This window comes from Dipteris shenzhenensis, chromosome 23, assembly GCF_047967505.1.
Source record: "Dipteris shenzhenensis isolate YYH24624 ecotype China chromosome 23, Dip_SZ_1.0, whole genome shotgun sequence".
Taxonomy (NCBI): domain Eukaryota; kingdom Viridiplantae; phylum Streptophyta; class Polypodiopsida; order Gleicheniales; family Dipteridaceae; genus Dipteris; species Dipteris shenzhenensis.
In genome coordinates this window covers 39,757,556-39,780,262 of record NC_141618.1, presented here as the reverse complement: position 1 = coordinate 39,780,262, position 22,707 = coordinate 39,757,556, and the positions used below count along the sequence as shown (strand labels likewise).

At 40.9% G+C, this 22,707-nt stretch overlaps 1 protein-coding gene across 1 annotated transcript in view; it reads right to left on the bottom strand.

The window, feature by feature from the left end:
* LOC147887369 (uncharacterized) overlaps positions 1-11,160 on the bottom strand; it is a 38,961-nt gene extending 27,801 nt beyond the window's left edge. The window contains exons 1-2 of the mRNA XM_087394290.1: positions 10,829-11,160; positions 8,556-10,284 (exon numbers count right to left, since the gene is read on the bottom strand). Of these exons, the coding sequence (XP_087250416.1) occupies positions 8,556-10,284; positions 10,829-11,112 (2,013 nt within the window). The 5' untranslated portion in view covers positions 11,113-11,160. The remainder of the gene's footprint in view (positions 1-8,555; positions 10,285-10,828) is intronic.
* Between the last annotated feature and the right edge of the window lie 11,547 nt (positions 11,161-22,707).

The window sequence follows — 22,707 nt, the reverse complement described above, 5'->3', positions numbered from 1 at the left end:
GAAGAATGTGACCAAGAAGATGATCTACAAGAGGCAGATCCTGAATCTGACGAAGACCAAGAAGATGATCTACAAGAGGCAGATCTTGAATCTGACGAAGACCAAGATGATCATGACGCTGACCAAGATTACAACAATGATGAAGATGGTGAAGATTCTAACGGAGATCCAGACCGTGACCACCATGAAGATCCAGATGAGAGAAAAGCTCTAGAAAATGACGTTGATGATGCTGAAGCCGGTAGTGAAGATGGAGCTGATTACGTGCAGAATTCTAAGGATGCATCAGACGAGGACCTTGATGATCAATCATACCAAGATGACGATGATCATGACAAAGGTGATCAAGAAGACCCTAAAGAACTTTTTATTGCAGCTAAAAATGAAGACCATCCCTTCCTCCATTTCTCTCGCTTGAGGGGGAGAACCTGTGATCAACAAGCTCAAGAAATGCATACTAATGAAGTACCGTATGTAACTTGATCAAAGATGAAGACAAAGCTAATTCTGATGTTGATCATTCAATCCGAATTAGATCCTGGATAGATTATTGCATTGCATATTGTAAGTAAAAACTATAGCATATAGGTTAGCAATGCGAAGCATCACAACAAATCGGGGATGCATCTCAATTCAATAAAATCCATACTCTATTACTCTTAAAGACAGTCTTAAGGGGAGTATTGGAATTAAGACCTGATTAAGGTCATGCATTAGTAATAATCTAAACGGTGATGCGAGGAGGCACAACTCCTTGTAACCGTCACCTACGAACCTATGTAATCAACAGACTCATCGATCAAACAACAAGTTCTATTCTACGCATGAGCACGACTCTGAATTCCACACGTCACAATGTATTATAAAGTGTATCGAGACATTGTATTCTACTATGTGCACGACTCTGTGTATTTCTACAGGCTTCTGGATCGATTTTGGCCAATACCACTCTAACTGGTGTTACTGCTGTTACCTGTAAATGTCTCTGAGGAGAGCTCGAGTAGTGATGATGGGAAAAGGAGTTAATGCATAGGGAAATGTGCGTTAGCAATGTATGGAAACGTGTTCTCAATGCTCCCTTCACGTTCATATCAAATTTACGTACATGAAGCAGATTTGCATGCTTTCGATTTTTGCAATGCCTCGCTGCGGAAGCCGAGGAGTCGAAATGCTGTTGTCTATTCAAAGTTAGACCCAAGTAGACAATTATCCAGACTGTAGAAGCTGCAATAGTAAAGTCGTTCGCTTGGTTGATAATAAATTCAAATTTTCTTATACAAGACAGAGAAATCTTCTCGTCTCATAGAGGCGACGGCTTTCACTTTACCACATTCAGTTTCGTTAGTCCTACACTGTTATTGCAATCCATTCGTCCATCTTCCATACTTTGATTACATACTCTACTCACTAAATGAGTAGGGCGTCCATCCACCTTCCAGTAAGGCTCGCGCTTACTTGATATGCGGCAGAAACGGTAAGAAAGTTAGCATTACGGCGTGTAATAAAATTGGTCGGCATTCCGCATGCGGTTATTGCTGGAATGCGACGCGCAGAGTTAACAGAGCTATGTCAGCCATTTTCAGACAACGCTCCATGTGCCCAGAATCTTCCAACTCTTCAAATTTTCGGAGAGAGAGAGGGGGGGGGGGACGGGGGCCGCGAGAAGGGGGGCTGGGAGTGACCGAGGGAGAGAACACGAAAGATGGTGTTGCCTAGGCGGGGAAAAGCAATCAAAGAGAAGGAAACGACGGAAGGACCTAGGGAAGTCGCCCGAATGCACACAAACCCATAGCGTCCAGCCTGGCCATACAACACCGTATTCCCACGTGAAGTTACGAACTAGTTCGAGACCAACTATAGAACTGAGATTAGAGATACAGTTTCTTGAAGTTCCAGGTTACCGCAATGTCCATAGTTCATCTTTCTTTCCACTGCCGTAGCCTGTCATCATTGGCAGCGATCTTGTCCTCAGTTCCTGCATCGCATATGCTGGTACTTCAATTTAATATAATGCTTGCTTCGACTACCACCAAGCCCTCTCGTGATGATGATACATCAGATTCTAGAGGTTCGGGAGCAATTGAAGGATTCCTAGACCCTTATGTGACGTTAGTATACTTTACTATTTCACTTATAGTACTACCTGTTATACATAAATAAAATGTATTTTAAGAAGAAATTTGGATCTTTTAAGAGCTCATTCCATTGTGTTCAAGTTTCTCTGAGGCTCGTTGCTCCCTCCGCTTGCTCTACCCTCATGTTGGGATCCTGTATTTTGCTTTTGTTAGACACATCTACCATTTTCACCTTCTCCAATTTGCTCATTGCTCGTGGAGTTTTTGGGAGGCTTAACAGAGATATTGGAACCATTTCAAGCTCCTTTACAAGCGATAGAGAAGGGTGTGAGATAGCATGGGAATGCCCTCCTAAATAGTATATCTTCACCTTGTGATGTCCATTCTTTGAGCTTAGAATTATATTAATGGTTATCTTCTTCTCAAGGGCTTCCAAATAGGTCCCCATCTTATCTAGTTTCTATCAGGTCTCAACCTTAAAAAATACGCAACAAAAGTTTGATTACTGTAACATTCCCACAATCCAATTAAACCCAATCCAATTAAACCCTTACTTTTTATATTTCGAATTGTTTCCCTTCACAGGGGTTAAATTTCCAAGCATGTTTAACATGCCGTTAAGAGATTTAGCATAACTAGACCCCCTTGAATCAGAATCAAAATGCACAATTCCATTAAAATCCTTAACTAGTGCTTCTTAATAGTGGGAATGGGTCCCAATCCTCCTAAACTCCCTTAGCCAAACGCAAAAGCTGCCTCATGGCTGATAATTATATCCTAAGAAGAGAACACAGTTTGTTAAATTTGACTTTGAAAAAGTGTGTATTGTAGTCTTATTATCTTTTACGAATAATCTTACTCCTATTAAGGGTGTAAAATGGCGACATGTGAAATGTCGAATCGATATAGAGCAAATAGTATACTCGTGGAATGAAACTCAGCACTCTTTTTCTCGAGAAGTGTCATAACTCATCCTCATGCTCAACAAGTTTCATGCCATAAGCATGCCTAGTCTTCCAACATCAAGCTTTTGTGTGTGATTCTATAGGTTTTTGAAACGAAGCATACATTTTTCCACAGCTAGTAAACCTTTGTTGGATACAAGAACAACTTGCATGCTGGAAAAAAGTCTCAATGAGAAAATCTAAAGGGTTTTGGTATTAATAGATAGTCTGACAAACTAAGTACATGTTAGCACAATTTAACCACTAGCCTTAGCTTGTTTGTAAGAAAACCAAAGGATCTACCACGTTAGTCTTTATCTATGTAGAAAAATGCTTCTTTTATACATTTCATATTTATTATGTAACCATAACATATAGAGCTAGATATTGCAATGATATGTTGTAGACTCCTTGTAGCAATAGTACTTGCACATGTTTATGTCAGATACATATGTAGCCCATGTGAAATTGGGCACAAATTAAAGTAGTGGATTAAATTACAGATGTCATGCTAGATCTTTTTCAAAAAAAATTTCCTTTCCGTTGAATCTTTCTTTCAAAATCTCACATCTAAAGTAGAAAATATTTTAAAACTTGACAGTTTATGATCATTTTGCACATCTAGTGATCGATCTTTGCCTCTGTATTCATCTCGTTTAATTCATACTTAGTCGACGAAGAAATCTTTAAATGTATTTATGATCAACGGGCTCAGACATCACCACATGGTACACCTACATAAGAGGGCTTGCAAATATGGTAGAGCATTTTCGAGCTGAAAACTAGGAAGGGACGAGGGAACATTGCTGAGTGGGATGCTATATCAAATAATTCGGCTGCACAGGTGGAACTATGAGGTTTGATTTCGTGGACGAGAGGTTTTTCGGCTCTGATTTGAGCCAAAATCATCGATGTTAAGAGAAGCTCTTCTAGAGCCCAGTTTGCACGTGAATCTCTTGGACAATTTGACATTGAATATATATACAAAGAGTTATAATATATATATATATATATATACATACATACACGAGAGTCAACATCTTCTTATTTTGCAAGCACACAATTCAATATTTTTTATTAAGTCCAAAAGGGAAAGAAAAAGTACACAAAAGAGGTCTTGAGAGAGCGTCAAAATGTTGGTGGGACATTGATGTATATAGGCACATATGGGCATGGGTGGATGATAAATTTATGACTTAGGGGTAACCCTAATTTGTCGAAAAAGGAGGGGGGGAGGGGGGGTGTTTAATAGTCTAGTTGGGGATTTGCGAATCATGGAGGGGTGCCAAAGGGGGGGTGGGGATGTGACAGTTGCAAGGTTATTAAAGGCTGACGGGGGGGGTGGTTAAGAAACTGACACTCGACAGCGTATTAGGGCAAAGCTGATAGGCCAACTTTTGGTGGGACCAGACTCGTCAGCCCTATAAAACACGCCGGCCCAGCCATGTCTGAAAAGTCGATGGTCCCCCGAATTAATCGTATTTCAATACCAACGACGGGCCCCGCGTGGGGGTGGCGGCTCGGGCCCATCCTTGCCACATCTAAAGTAGAAAATATTTGAAAACTTGACAGTTTATGATCATTTTACACATCTAGTGATCGATCTTTGCCTCTGTATTCATTTCGTTTTATTCATACTTTAAGGAATCTAAGAGCAGAAGTAGTCGACGAAGAAATCTTTAAATGTTTTTATGATCAAAGGGCTCAGACATCACCACACGGTACACCTACATAAGAGGGCTTGCAAATATGGTAGAGCATTTTCAAGCTGAAAACTAGGAAGGGACGAGGGAACATTGATGAGTGGGATGCTATATCAAATAATTCGACCGCACAGGTGGAACTATGAGGTTTGATTTCGCGGACAGGAGGTTTTCGGCTCTGATTTGAGCCAAAATCATCGATGTTAAGAGAAGCTCTTCTAGAGCCCAGTTTGCACGTGAATCTCTTGGACAATTTGACATTGAATATATATACAAAGAGTTATAATATATATATATATATATATATATATATTCATACATACACGAGAGTCAATATCTTCTTATTTTGCAAGCACACAATTCAATATTTTTGATTAAGTCCAAAAGGAAAGAAAAAGTACACGAAAGAGGTCTTGAGAGAGCGTCAAAATGTTGGTGGGACATTGATGTATATAGGCACATATGGGCATGGGTGGATGATAAATTTATGACTTGGGGGTAACCCTAATTTGTCGAAAAAGGAGGGGGGGAGGGGGGGTGTTTAATAGTCTAGTTGGGGATTTGCGAATCATGGAGGGGTGCCAAAGGGGGGGGTGGGGACGTGACAGTTGCAAGATTATTAAAGGCTGACGGGGGGGGGGTTAAGAAACTGACACTCGACAACGTATTAGGGCAAAGCTGATAGGCCAACTTTTGGTGGGACCAGACTCGTCAGCCCTATAAAACACGCCGGCCGAGCCCTGTCCGAAAAGTCGATGGTCCCCCCAATTAATCGTATTTCAATACCAACGGCGGGCCCCGCGTGGGGGTGGCGGCTCGGGCCCGTCCTTGCCACGTGGGCCTGGGAAAGCGGAGCATTAACCGATGCCCTCGGGCTGGCGGAAAGTGACCCGCTTATGGTCCCCCCCCCCCGAGTGACCGGGCGCACCGACGGGTGTCGGTGACATGGATGGGGAACAGGCCAGGGCCACCCGCATCGGGACCGACGGAGCCGGTTTGGCGGGGGCCGCCAGCTGACAAATGTAGCAGAGGCGTTTAGCGGCGCGCAACACCATAGTCAAGTCATTTCGCCAAGTTAACCGATGCCCACTCACGACAGCTGCGGCGTACCTGCCAAAATTAGCCGTATCCTTGTACGTAGCTCCATTACTCTTTTTACCTCTCTCCGTGCAGTTGACGCGTCTGCCTTTCTCATCTGTCCATCCTTTTCAACTCATCTCCTTCAAGCTTCCATGGCTATGGCGCTCTCTCTCTCTCCCAGAGCTGAGAGCTTTCCCCTCCGGAGCTTCTTCCAATGCATTTTCTTCCGTTCTGTCCCCCCTCGGCCTCCGCACCCTCCCCGTTCCATCATTGATTCCATTGCCAATCACAATTTGCCCGGCCTTCCTTGGTCCATTATCCTCCATTTCACCATCCATTTTCTATCGTTAATTAGCCTCCCTCCAGTGCTCCACATACGTCTCCTCGGGCTTCATCTCTAGCTGTGTGATCTTTCGACGTTCCGTCAATGACTCGCCCGTACAGCGTTTCACGTGACGTTCCTACGGGCAAACGAAATTACCCAGTGGAAAGCGCGCGCTGCGAAGCTCCACGTTTCCACGTATGCAGGCAACTAAACAGGTTGTCAGACCTCTGCGCGAATCGAGTTATGGGAACTCATTCGCGCTGTACGACGAGAACGATATACTATTGAAATGAGGTTGTGGGTTCAGGTCTGATGGATCTGCCGTATTGTGAAAGCATCACTATCAAGAGCTCGGTCTATATGGTCTTCAGTATTCATGCACCCAAAGTGCAGCAACGGAGAAGCGTGTGAAAGAAGATTTAAGCTTGCAGAAACATTGATATCCACCCTCAAAGTGGAGCCAAGGCAGCCATGCTGATCAAGCGATCTAGGGAGATTGGCGCAGTTTCATCGAATACACTTGTGTTCAGAAAACCACTATAGTTTAACAGTGCTTCTATCAGCGTGCATAGTTGGCATTAGCGTGCATGCTTGGTTGGACGTGAGAATTAACTTTCAGATGACCGCTACAGCTTTCAGTGCTTCCATCAGCGTGAATGCTTCGTTGGACATGAGAATTAACTTGCAGTGCTTCCATCACTGTGAGTGCTTCGTGACATGAGAATTAGCTTTACTGCAGCTGTCAGCCTCAGCAGTCCGATGATTGCGACACCCAATATGTTCTCGGTTCGTCGTTTCCAAAATAAACAGTATCTCCGATACTTTTGAGTGGCAATTAATAATTAACAATCGCTCCATAAATATCATATATAACAGATGATTTATACTTAATAACGAGTACATGAACAAGCTATTAGCAGCTACTCATTCATCATAATGAGCGTAAGGTACATAGATGAAGTACAAGCCATGATCAGGCCTAAATCCTGCATTGGAGCCTGTGAACGTCTGCTCAAAACCCAACAGGCTACGTCTATGGAGGACATCAGGGACGTCCTGGACCCTATATAAGCACCTGAAATCGAGGACTTCTAATTTTAAAGGTTCAATCGAGCCTAATTTTTAAGGTTCAATCGAGCCCCTATCATAAGCACCTGAAATCTTTTGTAAGCTACAACAGGAGGATTTCCAATTATAGCATTACCTTCTACAGTGTTACTAGGCCTGTGTAATACGATATTAGAACCGATAGCTAGAGCAAGGTCTTTTAGATTTCGTGGTGACGGTATTGTATTTGCCCTCCAGAGCAAAGCCCCAAATGCAAGTACGCTGATTTCAAAGCCCTTACCCACCATCTATCATACCATGGCCATTTCAAGTCTCATATGCTATTAGACTAATTTAGTACGTACAAAAAATATGGCCTCCCAACCAGACAAGCAAATCTTCCTCAACCAAAAACTCAGTGTCCGTCGGTAACCAGTTTCTGCCCTTGGTTATTTGGGAAGCCACGTGCTAATATTCCATTGTATAAATGTGGTTATATTGTTTTTGTCTTTAGAGGATTTGCAATCCTGATCAAGAACATCAGCTAGAATATACAAAGATTGTACTTGGAATACGTTCATGTAGTACTTTCATTGTATCATTATCTAAGATAATCTACAGCATCTGAGCCAGCTGGTCTGCATAATGACTACCCACATATAGGTTCTCTACAATGTCCTACGTTAAACATGAATGTATTCCGTCCAAGGAATGATACAAATGAAGGTCTCCCCTTCCCAAGCAATGTCATAGCAATAATAGATCTAGGTGAGCAAATCAGCCACATGAGCAGTACAGATCTGACGTCAGTCACATATATACTCACGGCAACTTACTGCACAAGCTATGAGAAGCAGCATACATGTTAGATATCCTACTACCTTGTATCTTTCACCTAACTTTGCATGACATCTCTCTATCCAGAGCTAATACCTATTAAAAACGAAGTTTCTTGCTTAAGGTTGTGTAAATCTCCAAGCGTCTTTAAACTCATTGCTGTAAAGATACACTTGTTTCAGCACTTACCTTCCTGTGATGCTCTACTGTCAGGTTTCCAAGTCCATAGCTGATGGACTAGGTGAAAGCTGAAGTACTTGTTTTGTTCAAAAAACAGTTTATGGGCCTATGAGAATCATGCACCAGCTTCATGTTAGGTTCAGAAGTTCTTCTTAACATGATGCCACTTGGAGGTAAAGCAACAGACTGCTTTTGTTTTTGTACTCTACATAGGTTTTCACAGTAAGTAAGACGAGAAGTCTTAATACACTGCTAAAACATCCACAAACATGGGACAGTAGAAGGAAACTCATTTACTAAAACCCTTGAATCAACATCTTCCAAAAATAAGCAACTCAGAATACGAGCACATCAGAGAGCTTACCTCTTGGCTCATTGGTCTATCCGTCAATCCAGCTTGTATCGGCAACATTGCAGCATTCAATTTGCCTTCCCGAACAAACCTGAGAGCTTCTGCACAATCTCTTCTTCTTTTGTGAATTCTTCTCCTGTGTTGCATCTCCTCACTGAACTGCCCACTTTTAGATGTTAAACTTGCAGAGTTCCGTCTCTTTTTGTGAAGTGTATTATTGTGATGTGCTGTGCCTGTTCCTTTTGCATGAATGTCATATTCTGGATCATGAAGCTCATCCAGGACACATGGTGGTGCAATAAGGCAAAGTTCAGCAATAGATCGTTTTTTTCTTACTTTAGCCCTTTGCCACTTAGGTTTCATTTTCTCTTTGTCAGAGGCTGCAAGGCAGTGGTCTATGTGAGCATTCAAGGCAGTATTGGAGGAAGACTGAAATAAGAGGCAAACTGGGCATTTCTGTTGGGCCATGGTATCCACAACTGGAATCGAATCATCATTCTCATCAAGTGCTCTCCATGTGTCGCATCTGTCATGTCCTGAGGCTTTATCTTGACATTGAGTTTCCAAACTTGTTACATCAAAAGTCTGTGCCTGTTCACATGCTCCACCTATCTCTTTGGACAATGGAGAAATAATGTTACCATGCCTCTCCAATCTTTCCTTCCTTTCAGCCTCCATTTCAGATACCACAGGTTCCATGTGTACATCAGTTGCTTGTTGATTGGAATTCTCTCCTTTCTCGTTGGACATATTGCAAATCCTTTTATCTGCCGTATCAACCTGGCATAACCCTGTGCCTTCTTTGAGCTTTAGCTCCACAGGTATGCCGTGGTGCATGTGTTGTAGGATATTATGCTGCTGATAACCCCTAGAATCTTTTTCTGGACTGTTGTCTTTCCCCTCTACTTCCGGCAAAGCAAGCACCTGTTCTTCCACATCAGTTCTCCATATTTTGTGCCCACCAAGAACTTCCTCATGCTCTTGTTGCTGTGGAGAGTACACGAATTCTTTTACATGGCCTGCATCTTCTTTCCGAGGGGTCTTAGCAAAATACCTATTCTCCAAAGCATCCTTTAAGGTGGCAAGCCGTCTTCCTGTGGCATTATCTCCTTCATGAGACTCACTACACTGACCAATTTTCTCCACGCTATGCAGTACTACTGCAAGAGCTTCATTAACCTTTCCTGTTGACTGCATGCTGTCCTGGGTCTCTGTATGTCTCCAGCATTGGCAACCTTTGATCAGGCTTTTCCTTATATCTTCTATAGAACGGTGTACCTGCTTCTTGACCGTAGATCCTATATCAAGATCTGATTTCCCTGGCCAGCCTGTGCGTCCAGCTTTTCTGGTCGGTTTTTCCAGATAAGCTGATCTGGTTGGACATTCCATTGACTCATTGCTTTCAATGGGCGTGCCTTGTTTATCAAGGCAGCACTGAGTTTGCAGACTATTGCCTGCCGATGGTTTCAATTTTTCACCATCTAGATGAGTTTCAGATTTGCTCAAATCTATTTGTACCTGCAGGTGCTGTCCCTCTAAGCATATTCCTTGGATAGCCTCCTGTGCTATTCCTGCTAGATCTGGATGCCTGTAGCTTTGAGTACCTGAAGTTACAAATCCAGGTGGAAACAGCGGAGGGAGGAGCGGATCTTTTCCCTCTACGATACACTCGTTGAGTGATCTCAACGAAAATGGCCAGCATTTCCGTATATCGATTTCCCGCATTGCAGCAACGTAGCCTCTGGAACATGAGAAAACAGCAACTTTGTTACGAGATTCTAAATGTAGAATTATCGGGAAAAAAACATTCGTTCCAGAAATAACGGCCGATGCCATAAACCCTTGGTTACGGTGCTGTATCGTAAACATTGCAAATTCAATAACTTGTCTCAGCCTAAAAGACGAGATCCCATTCTACCAAATGTCCCCCAGGTCTTAAACAGGTTGTTGTGAACCAGTTCTAATCCGATCAATCAACATACGCAGCGCAGTCGCAGACTGCACAAGGTTCTATAAACGCACCATGAGAACTCTATAAACGTAGAAACCTTTCTTTACATCTTTCATTGTGCATTTGCGAACGGTACGGTAAATCCTGTAAGCTGGAGTCGTAGTTCGTAGTTATTGAGCCCATTAATTCCCTGGTATACGAAAGCGTTACTCTGATTCAAAGAAATAGCTGGTCGCAAGGAATCTGATGGTTTCACGTAGCAGGCTGTGGATGTACCCGCTTTCATCAAGTAATTTACCAGCATAATCAGGTAAAGTTCGTAAAAGGCACCTACCGTAGACTGAATCCAGGAGACTCTTCCAGATCAAGTGTTGCAGTCGCTGCCGGATTACCAAATGCATGGTTAGTACTCGTAAAATCCGATGCACCGCAATAGACATCCTTGGAGGAACATGTCGCAGCAGCTTTATGAGTTTCTCGTCCGAGTTCCTTGATTTCCGAAGTCTGCGGCTGAATTTTGGTCCCGAATGTTTCCTGCATCTCCTCCAGGCTATGCTGCTGTGCTTTGAGGCTTTGGTCGAACAAAACATGGTCGCTGGAGATAAGGTCGGATGCCATCCCAAACCAGAGAGCTTGCAGCTGGCTCCGGACGGCCGATACCCCGATGAAAAGTCCAGCGCAGTCCTGGGTGGGTTCGTCGTCTGGCACCCAACTGGGGGCTTACGGCAGAACCAAAGCGGCTTCAGCGCGACCCAACAAGCCGGTGGGTTCCCTAAGAGGCGCTGCTGCTGCTGCACTGGAGCCTGTAAGAGCGGAACCAGGAAGCAAACAAGGCGTACTACGACGGGGTCAAGCATCAAGGGGGCGACTTCGAGTCAGCAAGGAGGAGCCTCGTACTGGGTCAGGGACGGCCGCGGCGCAGAAATGGGCGATCTCGTGAATCCAGAAGCGGGGTGGAGCTTGAGGGTACGTGGGAGGGGGGGAAATGACGCGAGGGGTGCGGGGAAACCGATGAAGAAGGAGGAGGAGGAGGAAGAGAGGAGAAGGTGGAGGTAGCCATAGCCACAGCTGCCGGAGATCGAAGAAGGATCAAGGATCATCAAGCAGAGGTATGTGAGACTGTGAGTTGTAGAGTGGGGGAGCAGACGCTAGATTGTGAGCATGGGATGACGGCAATGAAGGATTTTGTGAAGGGAAAAGGGAGCACCTGAGGCAAGATCTTTGACGGCGTATGAACTGGGCGACGGAAATGATGATGATGGTGGCGATGATAGATTATCGATTAGATCATCCCCCGTCGGCCGGGAAAAAATCATTAATCCGTTTTGCCCTAGTCAAAGATTAGGGTTTCTGTTGTATATAATCCCTCGCCGGTAAACCGGCATCCCCGAATCCCACGCTGCCCGTCCCCCCGTGGCGCGTCTCCCGTCCGCCAATCGTCGTCCACCACGTGGGTTCTGCTAGTAGGATTCCTCCACATGGCACACGCGCCGCCCGTGCATGATGCCTGCCCTAATGCCCGTTTTCCGTACGCCGCGAAACCGGGCCGCCGGCGGGCAGCGGCTCGATAAAACCAACAAAAAAGGGATGAAAATCGAAAAGAAAAACAAAAGGCCAGGGCGTAAACACCCAAAATGCAAAATCCCAAAAACCAAAGCAAAAAAGTTTGATTTTAATTTAAAAAAACAAAGCAGTTAGTGCGCTTTTGCCCATATTATTATTTTTCTATGCCCCCGCCCCGTACGCCCATTTTAGGGTTCGCGAAAAAGATTCCCGCCCGCCCGGGGTTTTCTTAATGTCTAGTTATCCAAATCCAACTTTATTTCCAAAAAAAAAAAAAAAACAAGGCTATTTTTCTTCCACCAGAATAGACCGTGTGACCGGGACCGCTGAGCAACAACTAGTCCGTTCGTTTGCCTCCCTGTATTTAAAGTATTTGTGGATATTATTTTCCGTGGCCTTAAATATAATAAACAACGCGTGTTAAAGAAAAGAAAATCGTGGTCCTTAGTCCTGTACCAGATCCCGGGCGGATTCTAGTGCTCTTGTGCCACTTCTCTGTCCGCGTGCGGGCAGGAGGTCGCCCGCTCGAATCCTACTATTCCCAATTGTATGTATATCCCCTTGGTCATCGTTTCATGATCTCTATCCCTTTCCCTTCCCTCCACACGCTCACCCTCTCCCCCTTTTCGCTTATACTATCTCTCTACTTTTTCGAACTTCCGCCCTTCCTACCCTTTGCTTTGTTGTAAGCACTTGGCCTTCCTTCATTATAAGCTCCCTTTCCTTCCCTCTGCTTCATTGTAAGAACTAGCCTTCCTTCATTATACGCTCTATTGTTGTTTCCTTCCTTGCCCTTGGAACTTCTCTCGACTTCTCCATAGAATGATGTGACATGCCTTTCTCTCATGAAGTTGAAAATCCCTAAAATAAGCTCTTGCAGTACATGGCATATTTAAAGGCAAGTGTGTGTGCTTCCCTAGCAAGGTTCCTTCCATAACTTTCATGAAATGCGCCTTTTTAAATCGATCTGTAAACATTATGCATCACATACCCTCTCTAACCTTCTCCCCTAGTCAAACGTTTATTACTCACATACTATTTTTCAATCGCACATTCTATAAACTTTAAGTAGGCTTTAGTGACGACCATGATAATTGGAACACTACTCATGGGATAATAAGATTAAGAGAGCATCTTCATACTAAAGTAATCATGTTGGAATTTTATGAATTCATTACTTAGTGGATGGTCGAAATTTTCAACCTTTAGACGTCTACATACATTAGTGCTATAATATATTTTTTGGCCCTATACCTTAACTCTTTAAGTATGAAACAAAACTCTTTAAGCAATGTAAAAGTGTACCATTGTATACAACCATAATTATTGCATAGGAGTCATATAATTTATATCTTGCTAAAGCGTGTTACTATAACAAACACTTGAACTCACTTCTATAACAACTATACATGCTCAACCTAAATCATGGAATGATGATCAAACTTTGTATGATATGAAAGTCAAACCTCTGAGGTGATGTTTTGAGAGTGTTTTGAATCCCCATTGATTCGACAAATTCAATAAATAATTGTTGTAGGTGGCATAGTGATTGATATGATGCAACCTTATCATGTATTCTCCAAACATTTTCTTAGCAAGTTGTTTTCTATCACCATCTATGCAATCTTGAGAAAAAGGATTCCTAAAGTGATCTACATGAATGGCATCACATTTTGTTCGAACAATTACATAAAAGTAACCCTTTTCTCTTTCTAAACTTAAAAAACAAACCTTTTGGTTTTGGAATTTGTTCTCTATTCAATGCATTACTAAACTTAGGACATATCCTTCGATAGAGAAAGCACATACTATTTATGGACTTTACTACACTAGGCCATAAAGCTATTTAGGTCAATTTATTAAGCAAGGTGGATTGGATCATGGACCCATAGCTTATGTGTAATGCATGTACCATATGCTTTCCACAAAACAAGATTAATTTGAAGATTCACAAAAAGGTCTTGTCTCTACCACAAAAGTAGCAAAATAAGAGTTTAAGTTTTCCTTCGATCATTTACATATTCCATATAAAAGTTCAAGCTAAAAGTGCTTATGGAGACATTGATCGTATCTAGACAATTATTTAAAATTTTATCATGTATCTAAATGAGTGTGTTGGTGCAAGCCATGATAATTGCAACTAGGGTATCATAGAGGTTAAAATTCATTTTAAGTGGACCATGATAGAAGTCCTTTCAAAGTCCACCCTAGTCTCTTGTTTATTTATGTGTATTCCATGAAAAGAGATATTCAATCCTCATATGTCATATCGTTGTTGTGACCTAGTCAATTTGAAATGCTTTTGTGTTATTCAAATCCTATCATGTTAGTGATCATGATATGTGTCATTAAATTGATTGGATGGCAATGAATTTAACATATCTTATTTGCATCCATAGATGAACATTCCTTTTTTACTTTGTAAGGACATACACATTGACTAGCGTCTTTACCAAAATGACCTATGCGATAGTGGTCATTCTTTCGTTTCACTTAGCACAACAAACTCATTACTGTGAATTCTATTATCATTATGATCAAATTGATTAGAAAATCATAAGGGTCAGTGTAAATTATGAACTTTGAAATTAATTTAAGTAGCCGAAGTCCTCTTTTTTTATAGGAAGACTTAAAGTCAACCAAACGGCATAAGACATTGCATGGAAATTTTATTACTAGTTATCATTGGCATATTATTTAATCACACAAACTATATTGGTACATTAAACAAGAAAGTTGGATTGTGTATTTCATATATTGGTTTTCAAGGTCTCTTGCGATAAAACAAGTTATATTCTAAATTTGTGGATTGTTTTAAACAATCACTTGCTAAAATTTAAAAACATATGCACATTGTTATACTTTTCACACTAAAACATAAACTCTAGCCTCAGGGGGGTCACTTTGTATAAATCCTCTATATCACGTGCATTCAAGGCCTATATTTTAAATCCCTTATCTCTAAATTTTTTCATTAATAAAATGTACCCCTTTTCTATACTTTTCTAAAAATATTTTAAATAGTCCCTTATGTATATTTATTTCTATAAATTTTAGAAATAAAAAATATCCTTCTATTGAACTCACGTGATAGGGTTACATATGATGAGTGACCCCCCCGAGACTCTAGCTTGATGATACAAGCTACTAGCAGCATAATCAAATAAATATCTAAGCATACACACGTGCACACGTGTGCACACACACATATCACACACACACACACACATGTTTAATACTTAACTACAGTGGGCTATTGTTCGAATAAAAAAGTTTCACAATGAAAAAGGAACTTTCAGTAAGAGACAATATATTGATCTCCAAACCATAGAAATTACATCACATGAGCAGGTACAACTGCATGTCAAAAGGCCAAAAGTACAAGTGCATGTAAATAAGCACCCATAAGGGTCACTAACAAATATGTAAGATAGAACATGATTCATTTAAAGGGATATTCCATTAGGTTTTCCACACATTTCATACATTTTATATAATTATATGTACGGAAGGGATTTTAGATTGAAACTTTTAAAAAAAACCTAAAGGCAAACCAAGTATCGGGGTAAAGTGTGTATGGATCAGCTTAGAGTTGCATATAATATTGATCCACTACTATTGTAGGAAAAAACATTGATTTCTTTTCACGTCGAATATTTTGCTCGTGGTTGTTAAAGTTTGGTATTTACCTTTACTCGAGGATTCTTAAAGTCAAATTACATTTGAAAGCTTCATTTCATTATTAAAATTACTCTTTAAATAACTAAATACTTTAAATTCCACATTTTTAAAGCTAAAATCTACAAACATTTTAAACCATTAAAAGAAAGTGTTGTAACTTGCGGGTCATTTTTGGAAAATACTTAAGGAGCATTCAAGAACTTAAGTAATTTTGGGCAATCCCTTTAAGAATTTCAGATAGACCTTTATGGGGATTTGTGGGGGTTTTATAGAGAACCCTAGAAGGCATAATGGGCAGGCCCTTACAAGTCCTCACTCCTTAGGAAATGGAATCCTATGGAAGATTAGAAGAGAGGGAGAGAAGAAGGAGATTCCTCAAAACAAGAGAGACACAAGAAAATAGGGACTTACCTCTTTAAATCTATGTGGAGGAGACTTGTCATTCTATTTAAAAACTTGACTAGACGCAGTGTGGAGAGGGTATTGGAGGGGGTGCTGGGATGGATGAAGAGAAGATTTTAGGAAAATGAAGAGGCTTGGAGAGGATGTTTTTCAAAAAGCTTTGGAGAAAAAAGTGCCATAGCATCATAAGGGTTTAGAGGAAAGAATGTGTCATGGCATTGCAGGCATATTCCTTCATAGGTAAATACTTTCACAAAATCCATCACTATTTTCATCACAAGTCCTACAATGACATTAGAAAAATAAAAACAAAACTATTTCAATAAATATTTGATGGGTTTTTTAATGCTAAGACAATTGCTTTTTGACAGCACATTTTATGGTTCTTTTCATGCTTTGCACATCAAGTTTTTATGGCTCTTTCTACAACACCTATAATGCTAGGCTTTAAAAAATATTTCAAGAAAGGGATATGTGGGACTAGGGGTAAAATGATTGCAATTATGGTGGTGGATGAAGGCTATTACAGCTCTACTCCTTGTAATATTTTATCCCAAGTAGACTCCATTAGCCTAGTCTAAACACTTACTCTATAGAAACATTGATGGCTTATAATTAGGTTGTACACCCTACATCTCAACCATAATATAGAGATTGAATGAGGTTAAGGGACTTTCCTTAATGAACTTTCAATGGAGACAAGTCATACTATCTACCTTAAGTCCGTAATGGCATAGGTGCCTACCATGCCATGGCCCATCTTGATAGGGTGGCAAGTAAGAGGTATCGATGAACATGAACTTCATATAATGTGACCCTCTTCACATTTTTAGAGTATTGTGTCTCTAATAAATCACCATAATTAGTACAATAAAGGTACAATCATGGTGAAGATATATATGCATAAGTAAAATGTAAGCACATAGATATTAGGAGACACATGCATATTAAGAAGCAATGTAAGACTTGGGGAATGTATGCATGTTCCACATTATAATCAAAGAAGTGAATATCACTCCATAGGATCTGAGCTCCTGTATCAATGACTCCATGTAAACATCCATATCCCACTACAAGGCATAGGCCCTTTTCCGACGGTTACGCACCGACATCTAGCACGCGAGGGGTGCTAATCATCGGTATGCAAAGCGGGCTTAAAAAGTGTCACTATATAGTGACACTTTTATAAAAGTCGCTATATAGGGACGTTTATAAAAGAGTCGCTATATAGTGACACTTGCCAGACAAAAATTCTTTTCATACATGTTTGATCCTTTGAAAGAATAAAAGTACAAGAGCATGTACATCAAGTTTGAAGCTCATATATTCATGTCCACGTTTGAGACTTGGCTCTAAGCCAAGTCTAGTGTGCCAAACAAGTCTATCTCCAAGTCTATACTGAGTTGATCTCCTATATCATCATCGTACTCTAGCATCGTACGTTCACCATAGACTTGATCATCTTCTTCAATAAAGTCTGGTGATTCTTGATGATCGTCATCTTCTTCCTCAATATCGTGATCTCCATCTTTCTCCCATATGATGTCATTATGCACATCTTCCTCTTGGCTCATATTGTGATCTTCATCTTCTTCTCTAAATCCATCTGGATCAATTGGATCCGGCATTGGTAGTGGCATCTCCATATCCACATCTCTATCTTCAAAAATTTACTTACTTGGTGGTGCAACTTGGATCACGTATCACCATCTCGGATCAGAACGATCCGGATGAAAAACCACCTATATTGAAGATGGGTGCCAAATACGATCAATTATATGAAACTATGCTTAAGTACATGTACCAATTGATATTTTAAAATGAGAGATTCAATTAATTAAATCATTAGTATGCACCTGCTCATAATGCTCGGGAAGAACAAAGACCGTCATAAATAGTTATAAACCATTTTACATCAAGAATGAAAATACTAAATCGTCTGAAATAAATTTCATAGATTTTGTGTATGGTCCCACAATAATCCAACTGCGAGGAGAGAAGATTGGTATTCAAAGCACTTGCTCGGCTATCTTGTGTGAAGTTAGCCATGACTCCATAATCATACGTGACTATCTTTCGATGTATTCTACACAAAAATGTCATTGGTATGTCTAGGAGCTCTAGAAATATCAAAGACCCGCACTCCTATCCATAAGATCTGTAACTCCTCTATCAAAGGTACCAGGTACATAGCCTCATACTCGGACATCAGTTGCATTGCCCCTAAAAATAGAATCCATCATGTCCACGATACCCTCATTATCATCTAGCACATCCGAGAGACTATACGTGTGAAGGTATACGCACACCACCCTCCTCACCCTGTCTCAAGGTTTCGTGTGAATATAAGATCTTGTCTCAAGATTTTGTGTCGTGTACGCATGCAATATTAATCACGAACTCAAATAGCATTGACTTTCTGAGGATCCATTACCATGTATACCACCAACGGTGGATACTGGTTTGGGCTCCTCCCCATACATCCTCAAGTGGTGCATGACAATACGGCACTGATGTCGTACTTCTCACTTGAAATGAGTGTAATGACAATACAATCTCTCCGTAAGCCACTCTGCACCCCCGAGCATTGGCGCATCATCTGACAAGCTTTCACTCGTCCCTTCCATCTGCACACCTCCAAAGTCACAACACAAAATGCAAGGAAATCCATTAAGATCCAAAAAATAGCCACCCATGAGCTCCTTCCCTCTCTTCTTAGATCAAGTGCCCTGAACTGTCGCTATATAGTGACGCTTTGCAATGTTTTGTCGCTATATAGCGACACTTTTAGGGTATAAGTATATAATAGCGATACTTTTAAGATATAAGTGTCGCTATATAGCGACACTTAGGGTTAAAGGTTGCTATATAGCGACACTTAGGGTTAAAGGTCGTTATATAGCGACTCTTTTAGAGTATGAGTGTCGCTATATAGTGACACTTTTAGGGTAAAGTGTCATAATATAGCGACACTGGGAGACTAAAACCCGAAACGCCGCACGACGTCGTCTTTCATAACTCTATTGTGATAAAAGCAAAAATCTCTCCTCCCATGCTTTCCTCCTCTATTCGGCGACCTTGCTTTCCTCCTCTATTTCCCACACTCCTCACCCCTCCCATTGACACTTGTGCTCCCTCTCCACCCTTCTTCCTCTCTACTTGTGTGAAAGGAAGTTTTTCAAGAAGGTGTGTCTCTTTAAGCAATGTAGGTTCATTTTTTGTGAGATTTCATTTTGTGAGAGTTGAAGCATGTTTCTCCTTGCATTGCTAAGCCTATGTGCTAATTTTCATGCTTGATTCTCAGAGATTAAGGACAAAAAATGAGATTTGCTCCTCTTTTTGGTATTTCTCTTCCTCCTTTTTCCCTTCCTTTTGTGCTTTCTCCTTGTTTGTAGGCTTATGCTTGTCCCCTCAATACAATCCCTTTGGAAAGTTGCTTCTCCAAACTCCTCTTTCCTCTACCTAGTTATCTTAAAAATGGTATGTTTCCTCTCTTTAATAGGGCCAGTCCACGAAACACCAAGCAGGACTTTCCCAAGTAACAAAGTGCTTCTTCTTTTTTCCTTTTTTTGTTTCCGTTATTTGCATTGGTCTGCAACTAGCGCTTTAAGTGCTAGCTACAGTGATGGGCGTAGGAACCCTTTCTTCCCCTCTCTTCTCTTATTCCCTCTTCTTTCCCTCTTTTCCTCTTTTCCTCCCTCTTTCCTCCCTCTTTTCCTCCCTCTCTTATTTCCTCTTCTTCCTCTCTTTTCTTATTTTCCCCTCTCTTTTTTCATTCTCTTTTCCCCTCTTCCTTCCTCTTTCTTCTCTTCTTTTCTCCTCTCTTATTTCCTCTCTTTCATCCTCTTTTCTATTCTTTTCATAAGCATATGCATTTGCCTATGCTTATGCTTATGCCTGAGCATATGCTCATATGCTCATGCTTTTCCCCTCTCGTTTTTCTTCTCTTTTTCCCTCTTCTTTCTCTTCTTTTTCCCTCTCTTATTTCCTCTCTTTCATCATCTTTTCTCCTCTTTTCATAAGCATATGCATTTGCCTATGCTTATGCATGAGCATATGCTCATATGCTCATGCAAATGCATAAGCATATTCTTTCTCTTTTTTTCTCTCTTTCCTTCTTTTCCCCTCTCTTTTTTCCTTCTCTTTTCCTCTCTTTCTTTCTCTTCTTTCTCTGCTTTTCCCCTCTCTTATTTTCTCTCTTTCATCCTCTTTTCTCTTCTTTTCATAAGCATATTCATTTGTCTATGTATCTCTCTTATAAGCTTATGCTTATGCATGAGCATATCATAAGCATAAGCATATGCTTTCTCTCTTTTTCTCTTTTTTTCCCCACTTTTCTTCTTTTCTCCTCTATTTTCTTATTTTCCCCTCTTCTTTTTCCTTCTCTTATGCTTATGCTCTTTTCCCCTCTTCTTTTCCCCTCTCTTTTCTCATTCTTTTTCCCCCTCTTCCTTCCTCTTCCTTCTCTTCTTTTCCATTCTCTTATTTCCTCTCATTCATTCTCTTTTCTCTTCTTTTCATAAGCATATGCATTTGCCTATGTTTATGCTCATATGCTCATATCTCTTCTTTTCCCTTCTCTTGTTTCCTCTCTTTCATCCTCTTTTCTCTTCTTTTCATAAGCATCTGCATTTGCCTATGTTTATGCTCATATGCTTATGCTTATGCATGAGCATATGCTCATATGCTTTTCCCCTCTCTTTTTTTCTTCTCTTTTCTCATCTTCCTTTCTCTTCTTTCTCTTCTTTTCCCCTCTCTTATTTCCTCTCTTTCATCCTCTCTTCTATTCTTTTCATAAGCATATGCATTTGCCTATGCTTATGCTTATTCATGAGCATATGCTCATATGCTTTTGTCGTTTCTTTTTTCCTTCTCTTTTTCCCTCTTCCTTTCTCTTCTTTCTCCTCTTTTTCCCTCTCTTATTTCCTCTCTTTCATTTTCTTTTCTCTTCTTTTCATAAGCATATGCTTTTTCTCTTTTTCTCTTTTTTTCCCTCTTTTCTTCTTTTCTCCTCTCTTTCAAAAGGGTAATTTAACAAACAATATTGTATATCTTTGACATGTATATGCTTCTGTCGCTCGGCTCGTTTGAGTGATTTTGTATCACCCTTTTCACAAAGAAAATTTTGTAACAAACAACATTCTTTTGAATTACTTAAAAAAAAACAGTAGTGGGGCAAAAACAGGGCTTGCTGTGGCCCTGTTTAGCCCCACTAATGTTTTTTTAAAGCTTTTGTTAATCGTCGCTATATAGCGACGTTTATCAATGTTGCTATATAGTGACGTTTACTAGTATCGCTATATAGCGACATTTATTAGTATCGCTATATAGCGATGCTTATATAGCGACCGTTCTTTTTTGACGCTAATCGCTAATAGCAACGTTTTTGCACCCGTGAAAAAAAACTTTTTAGTATAAAAAAGGTCAGTATTTCCGTCAAAAAATGGCCTGTGCCTTGTAGTATCCTTGTCCCCATATTGGCCTTGTAGTGTCCTTATCCCCATATTGGCCTTGTATTTCCCTAGAATGGGCCTTGGTAAGAAGCTAAAGCATAAGGTGTCCCTTTCTTATAATCAACTACAAGGGGGATGTTATAATTCATTGACCACATTTACCAATCCAAAAGGATTCAAACCATTGATTGTAAAACCCAATTGCAAGTTATTCTTCACTACAACACACGGGGAGCTTACCGATGCTTTCTATCAATGTCTTGTGGGTGCGGGCACAAAAATCATTAGTACGACGAGGGGACATGTCGGTATCAAGGATGGTGACAAAGTCGGTGCACATTTCGGTATGTTAGTTAGTATATGCATTGGTGCACTCTTGAAACCCCCTAAACCCTAAACCCCCCCAAGCCCCCTAAACCCTAAAATCCCATGACCCACAAACCCCGAACCCCCCTTAAATCCCATGTTGCATTGGTATTGGCGTCGCTATTTACCGATGCCCATACCAATGCTCGTACCAACTACTCAGGGCCTTATCTCTATCAATGCAAATACCTATAGTTTTGTAGGAAAAAACTCATGCCTCCCCGTTCCGCGATGCCATTTGTGTTTTCCATACATTGCTCCTGCTTCCTAGATTTTAGCTCGTGATTCCCCTCCATCATTGCCTCGTCCCGCCTCTCCCCCCTCCCACCTCTTCGTCCTCTCCTACATTCTCCCTCTCCACTTGCAAGACTTGCAAGAGCTCCCTCTCCATCTCAAGGTAAGACTCTCTCTCATCTCTCCTATTTCAAATTCTTTTTATTTCATTGTTGTTTCTTTGTCTTTCCACTATGTTTCCCTCTCCCTCTCATCTAGTTTCTCTCCCTTTCTCTTATGTTTTTCTCTCCCCCTCTCCTCTCTTTCCCTCAAAACTCTTTCTTTAATGAAAGGAAAGAACAATGTGAAGCTTCAAAGAGATGAGTAGGAAAGCTTTACCTCTTGTTTTCGTGCTTTCCTTTTGTTTATAGGATTCTCCTTGTCTCCTCTCCATTCATTTGGTATGTTGCTTCTCCAAATTCCTCCTTTCACTAACTAATTTTCTTAAAAATGGTATGTTTCCTCTATTTTGTAG